At 45.3% G+C, this 12,051-nt stretch overlaps 1 protein-coding gene across 1 annotated transcript in view; it reads right to left on the bottom strand.

Annotated features, from left to right (window-relative positions):
- Positions 1-3,627: 3,627 nt before the first annotated feature.
- The window catches only part of GAREM1 (GRB2 associated regulator of MAPK1 subtype 1), a 237,222-nt gene continuing 228,798 nt past the window's right edge, over positions 3,628-12,051 (bottom strand). Inside the window, exons 8-9 of the mRNA XM_077753853.1 lie at positions 6,188-6,354; positions 3,628-4,719 (exon numbers count right to left, since the gene is read on the bottom strand). Of these exons, the coding sequence (XP_077609979.1) occupies positions 3,825-4,719; positions 6,188-6,354 (1,062 nt within the window). The 3' untranslated portion in view covers positions 3,628-3,824. The remainder of the gene's footprint in view (positions 4,720-6,187; positions 6,355-12,051) is intronic.

Genomic DNA, 12,051 nt, shown 5'->3' with positions numbered 1-12,051 from the left:
TTTCCGGTTTCCACCATGAGATCAATTTTAAAACACCCAGTTTTAAAGACTAAACTGCAGTGCGGCCATGAGAATTCCACAAATATTACAGACCCCCAGAGCAAAACTCCTCCTTCCCATCATTTGCACTTTGGGAGTTCTACTCTTCCTGCCCTAGCAGCCAGCTGCCTTTGTATTACTAGAAAAAGAGTGAGAATTGATGTATCCAACAGCAGATTTAATTTTTCTGGCGGACTGATGCGGAAATTTCCTTTGAATGGTTCACGAGGTACTTTGGAGAACTGTTTTATTTTCCAGTTTGTGATTCAAAATGTTAACTTTATACTCTTTAAGCATGACGCGTAGTGACTTGTTACACAAAATGTTTGGAAAATGGACCCTCTATCCATCCACATCCACCCCCTGAACTTCTCAAGGAGTTGGGAGGGATGCTGTGCAGGAGGTTCTGGAATGTGAGCAGAGGGTATTTATGCATGTGTCTGAAAACAGTTGGAATGGATTGTCATAACAGCTTCCCGTAAGATTGTTTTATTTCTCCAGGAGACAAGAATAAACACTGCAATTCCGTCGAATGGTCGGCTTGCTGCAACTTCATAAACTTGAATGGTGTATGTGGGTTGAAAGAGTATAAATGTAAATTTCACAGTTCATAAAGTTGAGCAGCTCAACTTAAAAGAGAGAGAACGTGCTGGCGTTTACAAGATTCTGAGAAAGAATTGGTCTGGGAGGGTGTGAGTTCTCCCTTCCAGCATGGTTAGGTCCATATTTTACATTTCATCTGCTTGATTTGGCTTATTGCTGATTTTCTTTTCTGATGGGGGCCACGAATTTAAACCCCAAACAGGGTCCATTTAGACAGCACTTTCCCCTAAGCCCCATGGTCACTACACTGACTGCAGGGAACCTGCCAGAAGATGTGCTCAATCTTGTCCTGGTTGGTTAGAGAAGGTTCTGCTTCTGGGGATCTCTATACATAGTTTTTTCCCTGCAAAACTCAAGCTTTCAGAAGGGAAAGGCTGGTTCCTCCCTACCCCTGCACCGCCTTTCTGGCCATGATTCTCTTTGGCGATGCATGCCTCGTCCAGCCAGGGCGCTGAAGTCTTCTACAGACAAATGTTCAGCTCAGCAATGGTGGCTACACTTACTTGTGCCTTCAGAGAGGCCAGTTAAAAACATTCCCAATCAGTAAAAGAGAACACCAGCCAGTGGGAGTCCGAGATACTTTCTGCCTCCGACATATTCCAAGTTTTAACGGTCTCATGGTGTTTATTTTTTATCCCTTTAATAGAGGCTGCCATTTCTTCCATCTGTGGATTCTTTAAAGACAGAACACACTTAACTCTCCATACATCCAACTGCCCGGAAGATTTTATGTCTCTCTTAGTCACACATATGCAGTCTCAGCAACTGTGGTTTTAAATATAAACATTATGAGCACCAAGAAGGCACGAGCCATGTCTTTTCCCCTCAGTACTGTTGAGTCACACCAGCATGGTGCCTGGCAATACAAGGTGCTCACCAAATCTGAATTCATGATCCAAAGGCCACAGTGCCTGTCCCCAAGTAGGTGCCTCTCCATTGCCACCAATATAAACTTGATATAAATATGCCAAGACAGAACCCAGAAACTACTTGTGTCAAGTTCTTGCAAAAGAAAAAAGAGAAACACAAAAGGGGTCAGTTATTTGGGGCAACCTTCATAGTAAACCCAAACCCAGTCGGTTCCTTCTGCCTGAATTTGAGAACTGTGTCCCGGGGTCAGGCGTTTAAAAGCAGATTCCGCGAGGATTTGTTAAAGAAAAAAACTGCTGCGTTTCACCGGATCATTTCTGTTTTTGTTTTCAAGGAAATTTCCGAGAGGTTAATGTTGCAATGGAAGTGGTGGCTCATACACAAGGATGTTTTCTAACCATCAAAGTCACTGAGGGTCCCTTGGCATGTGAGTGCAGTATCGGAAACTCTTATGCAATTTTCCAGTTACTTCTGGAGAGGCGCTCTGGCACGACAAATTTTACAAGATACTCTCCTTATGGGGTCATTCTACCTAGAATATTTACATTTTGGGAGAAATGTTAAGGGGAAAAAATGCCTTTTTTTTTTTAAAGAGAAGATTTATGATGGCAAATGAGAAGAGGTATCAATTCACCTCAATTCTAAACCATGAGATGGATTAAACATCTTTAATGTCAAGAAATAAAGCCATGTTGCATGTTGCCTTATTGTGAGTCTTGTCTTTATATTTCTTATTTATTTTGGTCAGCAGGACGGGCAGATTAAGAAGAAGCCAGCCCTGAAGTCCTGTTGACACCTGGTTGGCTGACCTCAGTCACAGATGTCTGCACATCCAGAATGAGACCTGGGGGGGGAGACAGGGGTATGGCTGATGGTTTGCCCGGAGAACACTAGCTTTCCTAAGACTTACATTCCTTCAGAAAGTCAAGAATGATGATGAGGCCATTATAGTTTGGAATATTTAATCACATTTGGCAAAAACTGTCAGAATCATGTCCTGGAATTCTAAATAATAAAAGTATGGTAATAATGTATGCTTCTTTGGAAGAGAGGAAAGAAGAGGCTTATGAACTAAACAAATGTACTTACTGATACTTTAAAAAATTACTCAACAGATACAGCACATACAATAACAGACGATCATATGTCTGATTTCTGAGCTCTCGTGAAGCACAAAGCATGTTGGGAATACCTCACACGCTCTAAGAAATGCTCTTCAAACCTTTCGCTGTGAGACACCAGGAATATAAGACCCTCAAACAGGAGACAAATAATCCTTTGACAAGACACTGTCGTTCTCCCAGACACCAGCATGCGAGTATTATATGCAAACTAACCCTCATGGGCTGAAAATCAAATTTAAGTCTTTAATACAGACTCTCTACTGATTACCTCTAAGCTTTCAGTGATGAAGGCTAGTAAGACTGAGTGTCAAGGGAAAGGGTTCTGAGAATCTTTGGAATCATTCTGCCCACTCTTCCTAAGAGTCAACCTAATTAATGGCCCCAAACCTCAATCAATATTAGAAAGTGAACAGATGTTCTCTAAAACATCAGACTAATAATGATGTTTAAAACATGTTTGCATTGTGTATACGTCTATACACATATACGTTTATGTTTTGTTCTTTCTGTCCACTGCTTGAGAAAATTAGCAGCAGTTACAGATAAATTATTGTGGTCATCATTTGTATTATTTCTAAGGATGTCATACACATGACTTCTATCAACACATGACTTTTGGAAAATGCCTTTTGATGAAAAGATCCCTACCGAGCATATAACAAACAGTAAAGTGTCATTTCATATCACTAACATTTTCAGGCACAAGAGTAAAACAATTAGCACTGAGCAATCCAAACGACAGAGCACAGAATCGTTGTCTAACGTCGATTCTCCCAAAGGAGAGAACTGTTGTTCAAAAGTGTTTTTTTTGTTTTTGTTTTTGTTATTGTTTGTGATTCTTATGGTTTTTTTTTTTCAGCTTTGGCTATTTTGTAATAAATATCATACCTTCTCGCATAAACCTACTTGGGTAAGAATTCTTTCTCTGAACATGCCTTTTGTCTTTTAGCAGCTGTTGAGTGTTGAGTGATGTACAAGGCACACCTCTAAGTGTTCTGTACAGCATTTTTATTGATGTACAAAATAGCCTGTTCACCATTCAAAAACATAATCTGCATAGTAGGAGTGTCTCTTATCCCTATTTACAGAGAAGGTTTTTAGTGCAAAAAACATGGAATTGTGTCCCAGCCCACCCCTTCTAGCGCACACACGTATCAGTTTCGTTCGATGCTAGCTGGGGTTGTTTGGCTATATTTTGGGCCTCCAGCCATTAATGAATTGCATTATTTTCTTCACCTGCAGTTTGCTCAATTTGAAATCTTCTGAGAGGATTTCTTCCGTTAGCTGAACAAGCAAATTCCCATCGATCTTTTCAGTAACAAAGAATGATATGACATCTTCAGACAAACCAATAAACCGTAATGACTTGGACACTTCCTCTATAGAGAGTCCCGACAGGTCAGCGGGGGGCTGCCACGGGGAGCCGTCGCCACAGGACCTGGGGGCCAGCTGGAGATGGAGCGGAGAGGAGAAAGGGTAGGAGACGGAGAAGATGTCCTGCATGCCCTTTTTAACAAAGTACTGGTCCTCGGAGAGGTCCGGTGACCCAGACTTGGGGTCTTCCTCAGCACCATCAATTTTCAGAGGCAAAGGAGAAGTGTCCGAGGCAGCTTTCTCTTCCACCGGCCTTGGGGCCCTGGGGGGCAAGGCAGGGCACGAGGTGCTCTGCTTGCTTGTGTCAGCGGCCAGCGTCTTCTCATCTGTGCTCTCCACAGAGTAGCTGGCTGACTTGGGACAGGCAGAGACGCCGCCACTGAATTCTGAGGCGACCGAGCCGGGGGGACTGGCGGAGAGCTCGTGGCCGTCAAAATCAAAGGGTGCTGGGCAGTTTCTCTTTGGTGTGCCTGGCGTCTTCTGTCTGGGGTAGCTGTAACTCCGGCTTGGACCCAGCAGGAAGTCACTCCTGCTCTGGCTCTCCGACGCTCCTGAATAATGGCTGGGCCACGAGAGCCGGGAGGAGAGGGTTTCAGGAGGACTGCCCATCGGGGACCTGGGGTCCACGGAGTCAGCTTTCGCTCGGTTACAGGGGTAGCAGGACACGGGAGCACTCTCGGAAGGACTGGTGTCACTTTTAGGAACGCTGCTTAAAAGCAAACACAGAAAGGGAGGTGAGTGACATAAACGCTGACTACCAAGCCCATCTTTATCCCACAGATGTCGCTTCTGAGTAGAACGATGGAGTCGGGAAGGAAAATCTAGGGTTTCTTATCACGAATTCGATGAAGTATCTGCTAACTTCACTGGGTTAAAAGAAAATCTTTAAGTTACTAAAATGCATTGGTAACTGTGGATATGAATTATAATGACTGAACATGCTATAGCAGAGATGGAAAATCTATATACTTTTTAAACAAGAAAATCATTGATAGTGGGTGCCTGGATCTTTACGACGAGAAAAATTCTTTAGCCAGGTTTAGGCTTATCACCAACAGGTAGTGTCAATAATTACTAATGTCTGCAGTGGGGAAGGGTGGAGTGAGGGCAGTAAATGGGTGCCTCATGGCTGTCTTCCTTGTGCTATGTGACAAGACTACCTCACTACTACCTTTGTCTGTATTTCCATCCAAATGTCTGAGGTCAGAGGAGATGCTTCAAACCCAATGCTTGCCTTGGTTTCTATAGAACTGACTAAAAATAGCACAAGGATTTAAATATCCAGAGAATTAAAAATATCTGCAAAAGAGAGCTATTTTAAACTGTGAAGACCATATGTGGAGTGGTGCCTTCAGCTCTGGGGCCATGTTTTAAGAGTGTGAGTGAAGCCAGAGTGTGCTCAGAGGTGGGTGACCAGGCTGACGAGGGACCAGACAGCGATGTCAGGGGAAAACAGCTGGCGGAACTGAGGCAGCCTCTTTTGGAGAAGAGAAGACTTACATCTGACTTCAAATTATTCACAGGCTGACAAAGAGAAGCAGGGAGGATCTACTTTTGTATTTCTAGACGTAAGAAACGGTTGAAAGTTACGTGGAGATAGATGTCAACTGGATATAATGAAAGATTACGAAAAAACGACTGGCGTTCGCCAACAAGGAAATGAGCCATCCTGCAGAAGAAGGGGCTCCCAGCGCCAGAAGGGTCCAGACAGAAGTGAGTGGCTATCAGACCGTGATGGTCAAGAAGGGATTCTCGTCCTGGGGGGAAAGGCAGAGTAGAAAGCCAATTGGACCCTTTCAAGTCTAGGTCCTGGTAGAAGGTGCTGTCTGTCTGCCAGTGCGGAATCGGAGTGGAAGGAACGAGACGCTGGTCTGTGAGAGCTGCAGCCCTCTGCGGCTTGTGTCTAAGAGAATCCAGTTGGCCTTTATCGCTGAGTTTCTCATATATGCGGCAGCTTCCTTTCTTCCTAGGACACTGGCTCTTCCTTCCATCCTAACTTGAAACCAACAGGGGCCCCATCATGCTCTTCCAGTGGAATCTTTTGGTTGTTAAGGAGCACTTCCTCTCCCACCTCCTGCCTAGCTACGGCTACCCAGAAACCGTTCTCAGGACCCAGGGAGCTGGCTGACAAGAAGACATGTGTTGAGGCTGAGGTGAGCCCTGGCACGGAGACTTACATGTCGTGCAGCCCTGAAGAATAGTAGGACAAGGTGGGGCTGGGAGAGCGAGTCTGCTGCCGCGCTGGCTTGGCTGCACGAGGAGGGACGGAGGGGCTTGTGGACAAAGGCTTTGCGCTTCGGGGTGGAACAGGAGGGGCGTTCAGGAGCCGGCACTCTTCCCTGACCTGGCGCGGAAAAGAACACTCTGGGTTAGCAACAGACTGACAATGCCACCGTTGGGGGGTGAGGGGGGACGGTTCTGTGGGTCACGTGGCTACTCTTAAACAATAACAGCAGGGGTGTAAGGGAAGGAGAAAGAAGACGGCAGCAAACGAGGAGGATGATAAACACAGATGCTGCGGGAGAGAGAATCCACGGCTGTGCATACTCGCCGGGACAGGCGGATTTTCAAGAGACTCCTTGACAACTGCCAGTTGCTGCTGAAATACAGCAAGTGCAAGAGCTAGTGACACATGAGATGTATAAAACATAAGTATTGAGAAAATAAGGACGTGGGGCGCCTGGGTGTCTCAGTCGGTTAAGTGTCCAACTTCGGCTCAGGTCATGATCTCCTGGTCCATGAGTTCAAGCCCCACATCCGGCTCTCTGCTGTCAGCACAGAGCCTGAAGCTGCTTCAGATCCTGTCTCCATCTCTCTCTGCCCCTCCCTGGCTTGCTCTCGTCTTTCTCAAAATAAACAAACTTGAAAAGAAAAAGGATATAAGGCAACCATGATCTTAACAGAGGATCAAACTCTTCCACTGAGTTGTGTTTATTTCCTGTTCAAACTGAATTCAATTTGACCCAAACCTTCAGGACTGGTGGCTCTTCTCCAGGGTTGAAGCTCCTCTGAAGTTATGCGCAGGGCTTCTCCTTGGGAAGTGTGCATGTGAATCACCCGGGGATCTTGTTGACATGCAGACTCTGATTCGGCAGACCCAGGGTGGGCCCGAGAGCTACATTTCTAACGTGCTCTCGCTGACACTGACGGTGCTGGACTGTACGCCACACTTAACGGAACGAGGCCGCAGGTGGAGTAACAAGTAGACTTCCAAATCCCCAACACAGCACTCCTAAATTTAGAAGAGCTGCCCCTAACTTCCTTCATGTTCACCGTGGAGAGGATTAGGGGACCTGTGATGTCCATGGCTTGTGAAAGTCTGCCTGCTCTCACCCCCGTTTCTTCTCCATTCACAGAGACATTCAAGAATAGGATTCTTTTTAAAGAAGCGGACATTTTTTTAATGCACTTCTCTGTCTCGGGCAGCAGGGGGCAGTTTATACCTGGTTCTGCTAGTCAACCCTAAGCTACACAGGTAAAAATGGAGCCAATTCCGACTTTGTCAAAAATGTCCTTGCTTTTAGACTGTGTTCCTACCAATTTTTTTTTTCACCTTTGCCTTCAATTTCTTTCTGTCCCAGCAGTTCTGGGCTAATAAAGACAACGAAACAGCAAGCTTCCATTAGCTTTGGTATTGGGTTTGCTTAAGACCACATAAAATGGATTCACATTACACTGTATCCCCTACCTCCAATGTACATTGTGCACTGGGCCCCTTAACTGGCTTCTCAGACAGATTCAATTGCCAGAAAAAAACAAATGTTAGGAAAAATCACATGACCACAGGTGACCAAGGAAATCTCAATTCCAAAGTGAAGTGGAAGCAATTTAATAAGTCTTATCCATTGCATTTTCCCCTAGGGCTGAGGACCACTGCACTCATCCAGAGGACCCACAGCCATGGTTACTGGGACCTCCTGGTGACAGTTTTTCATTTGGAAAAGTACTTTAGGCTAAACCAGAATATTCAGAGCAGCAGATTTTCTTCTCCACTAGCTGTAGGCTTCCCCATTTGAGCTTTTAAAAAGGAGGCCATGGATGACTACAGAAGGAAAATCTGAGAAGATATGGGTTTGGATCTGAGAGGATCATTCAGCCAGCCCAGGGAGACTTGGGCACCACTTAGAGGGTCGTCTTTTCTTGAGCTGAGAACCAGCTAGGACACTAAAAAACTCTGGCGGGGTCAGCCCAGTGCCTGGCTTTCAAGAGCATATGCTGGTTACAAAGTAAGTAATCAAGATATTGCATCAGATTCCCTCTTGTGAGTGATTTGTACATTAGCCAACTATGTTTCTTTTCTTTCTTAGGGAATGTCTATAGAATCTAGGATGAATGGGAGTTACTTTAGTATACATGTGCCTGATTCTGTTTACACTTATGGTAACAGGAATCATGGAAAACATAAGAAGATGGGGAGTCTGTCAGTTAACTTTTAATTTTTTTAATGTTTATTTATTTTTAAGAGAGAGACACACAGAGTGTGAGCAGAAGAAGGGCAGAGAGGGAGACAGAATCCGAAGCGGGCTCCAGGCTCTGCGCTGTCAGCACAGAGCCTGACGCAGGGCTCAAATTCACCAAGGGTGAGATCATGACCTGAGCTGAGGTCCGACACTAACTGAGTCACCCAGGTGCCTCTAACTTTTTAATTTTTAAAATAAACAGTCCCCTTTCAACATTGGGTTAGAGAAGAGAAAAACATTGGGTGAGAAAAGGGAAACACGGTTCATGCTGAATTTGATTTAGAAATTTCTAGGTTCTGGAAGTAGTCATTAAATGTGACGTTTCATTAGAGCTCACTTACCTAGATGTCAATTACAATATGCTGAGATGTCAATGAAAATATGCATTTTAATTTAAAATAATTGACACAGGACACAGAAAAGCAGCCGCCTGTACTTGAATTTGACCTACTGAAGTCCCCTCTTCCTGTTCTTATAACTAACCCCAGGCACTCAAGGTCACTTAGAGCTGGTTCTGCCACCTATCTCTATAACTGGGCAGTCCTGGAGAGCTTTCCAGTAGGTCTCCAGCATGACAGGGGTGGGAAGAAAGTAGTGAAAAGAAGCAGCGCCCAGGGAGGGGAGGGGAGGCGGGCGCTGACCTACTGCTAACTGGAGTGTTTGTCACTAAACTCCAAACTGCATCTAAGATACAGAAAGCGTTAGAGGTGGCCACATGAGTAAGTGTGCGTGTGTGTGGTTCTGGCTCTTCAGAGACGGGGTGCAGTCAGTGAAGAGAAGGCCGGAGGCAGGTCCTCCTCCACTGTCACGAGAGGGCTGTTTGGGTGTAATTGTGAGTTCAGTGGGAAGAACGAGGCTGACAGGAAACCCATCTTGCAGAAAAGATAGTTGAAGAAAAAAACAAACAAAAAAGACTTTATTATTATTTTTTAAATTTTACTATTTTTGAGGGAGCTATTTACTATTTTACTATTATTGAGAGGGAGCAGGGGAGGAGCAGTGAGAGAGGGAGACACAGAATCCGGAGCAGGCTCCAGGCTCTGAGCTGTCAGTACAGAGCCCGATGCAGGGTTCAAACTCACAGACTGTGAGATCGTGACCTGAGCTGAAGTCAGATGCTTAACCGACTGAGCCACCCAGGTGCCACCAAAAAAAAAAAAAAAAAAAAGACAAGAATTTAAGCAGAATTTTGTTGAGGCACAAAAGGAATGTATTGTGCTCCCCCAAGCATTTGGGCCATCTAGGGCTGAACACAGCTGACTACCTGCTCTCTACCTGTTACTTTCAATTTGTTACTTTGTTTTCTTTTCTTTTTTTAAAGATTTAATTTTTTGTTAAGTAATCGCTACACCCAACGTGGGGCTCGAACTCACAACCCCGAGACCAAGAGCTGCATGCTCTACTGAATGAGCCAGCCAGGCCCCCTCAACTTGTTACTTTCAACGTGTTGCTGCAGACACTCAAAGGAAGTCATACGCAGTTTATGGGAAAAACTATATGCTTTGGTGAAATACATACATTTTGGGATCCAGAAGGTACAAAGAATGAGGGTTTATTGTGCCATCTTACTTCCTACCTCCTACACCCTTATAACAGGAATTGTTCTCCTCTTCTTTGCTTCATGATTGGATTCAACACATGACATACATAGCCAAGAGGAGGGAAGTTATACTCGAAATGAATTTTACCTGACAATAAAGGGCAATTTACAAGACTGGATGGCCATTCCCCCCCATCTCCAGTTTCCCCTCATATTCAATTGCACTTCTTTTTTTTTTTTTAAATTTTTATTTATTTTTGAGAGCGAGAGAGAGACAGCATGAGCAAGGGAGGGTCAGAGAGAGAGAATCTGAAACAGGCTCCAGGCTCTGAGCTAGCTGTCAGCACAGAGCCCGACGTGGGGCTCGAACCCACAAACCATGAGATCATGACCTGAGCTGAAGTCAGACGCTTAACCGACTGAGCCACCCAGGTGCCCCTCAACTGCACTTCTACGTGCCACGTTTTCAGCAGATTCCCTCTCAAAGCCTAGCAGGTGGCTTTCATCACATTCCTTCCCATCTCCAGAGGCACTGTCTGATTGCTGGGTCAAGTCCAGCCTCCCCTGATTCCCACTGAAGTCCTCTGCACTCTTTCTTGCTATCGCTTGTAGCCAAAAGAAATGATCCCATCTCATTCCACCCTTCGAGTTACTTCTCCCACCACTGCACTACACAAACACACAGGTCCACTCAGAGCAGCAGCTTCAGTGCCCTCAACACGTCTTGGGCCTGTGTGCTCCTCTCTCTGCTTTGGTTCTTACCGCCTGTCTCTTCCAAAATGCCATTTCCTAAGACCCAGTCCCGACCCCTGCAGGCTCGGTCTGGGACCCCTGCACGTGGCCACCAAGACTTGTCGCTGCTTCTGAACTCAGCTCACACTGTTTATATTCACTTACTTTCTATGTATATTCAATTAGCCCGAGAGTGAAGATGGTAGGGGCCATCATCGTTGTTAATGGCGCCCTGTGCATGACAGAGTCAAAACGTATACACTGTCACCTCTGGTGCAAATATGTCCTACAGAAGGCTAGTAGAGGTTAATAGATGTCTCCAAAAATACAAGAAAAAGGTAATTTTATTTTAAAATATATAAGAAGGCTTTTTATATTCTAATGTGGAGATTGTTATTTAATTTTTTTTAATGTTTATTTTAGAGAGGGGCATCAGAGAGAGAGCGGGACAGAGGACCCGAAGTGTGCTCTGCGCTGACAGCAGAGAGCCTGATGCAGGGCTCGAACTCACAAACTGTGAGATCATGATCTGAGCTGAACTCAGATGCTTAACCGACTGAGCCACCCAGGCGCCCCTGGAGATTGTTACTGATAAGTCATTTGGGCTGCATGTTAATTTTTTTGTGTCCTCATATTAGCGATGATCTAGAGGAAAAAAGGCGCCAGCAGGCCTGGCACATACGACCATCGTCAACTTCACCACCACCACATATGACATAGTAAGAGCGTGAAAATGGCAACGGTGGCATTTCTAAATTGGGACATGCCAACCCTCCAGAATAATTACTATTCTCAGTGAGCATATAACAGAATACACCCTGCCTGGTGGACCAGACTCCTCCTCTTCCTCTCCAACACAGCATTCAAGACTGAACTTCACCTGGCCGCACAGGGAGGATGAGGTACCTGGATTATCAGGAACAAACCTCCGACACTGGTCCTCAGCGAGGGGCTGGCGTTCTGTCTATCACAGATTATGTACAACCTTTGCTACCGGTTGATGACTCCTGGCTGTGAGTAGTTTGGGTATGTGCAGAGGAGCTCAGCACCTGCCGCTTATGGGAGCGTTGAGGAACACAACGTGGGTTCAGGTGGTGGCAGGGACAGCCGACTCCCTGCTGTCCCCAGAGCCTCACTTCATGACTCCTCTGGTCTAAAGCTTTTCTCTCCAATAGTTACCCCTCCTACCATTCTCTCATCTTTGCTCTTTCCGGGGTGGGGAGGGGGGAAGGACCTTCCCTTTCCTAAAATGTTCACTGATTAAATTCTAATCGAATGTCAGATACCACTATTCAGGATTAAGACAATT

Source organism: Crocuta crocuta, unplaced genomic scaffold, assembly GCF_008692635.1.
Source record: "Crocuta crocuta isolate KB4526 unplaced genomic scaffold, BGI_CrCroc_1.0 scaffold231, whole genome shotgun sequence".
NCBI classification, from domain to species: domain Eukaryota; kingdom Metazoa; phylum Chordata; class Mammalia; order Carnivora; family Hyaenidae; genus Crocuta; species Crocuta crocuta.
Note: the sequence above shows the minus strand (reverse complement) of the source record. Positions and strands in the feature narration are given on the sequence as shown.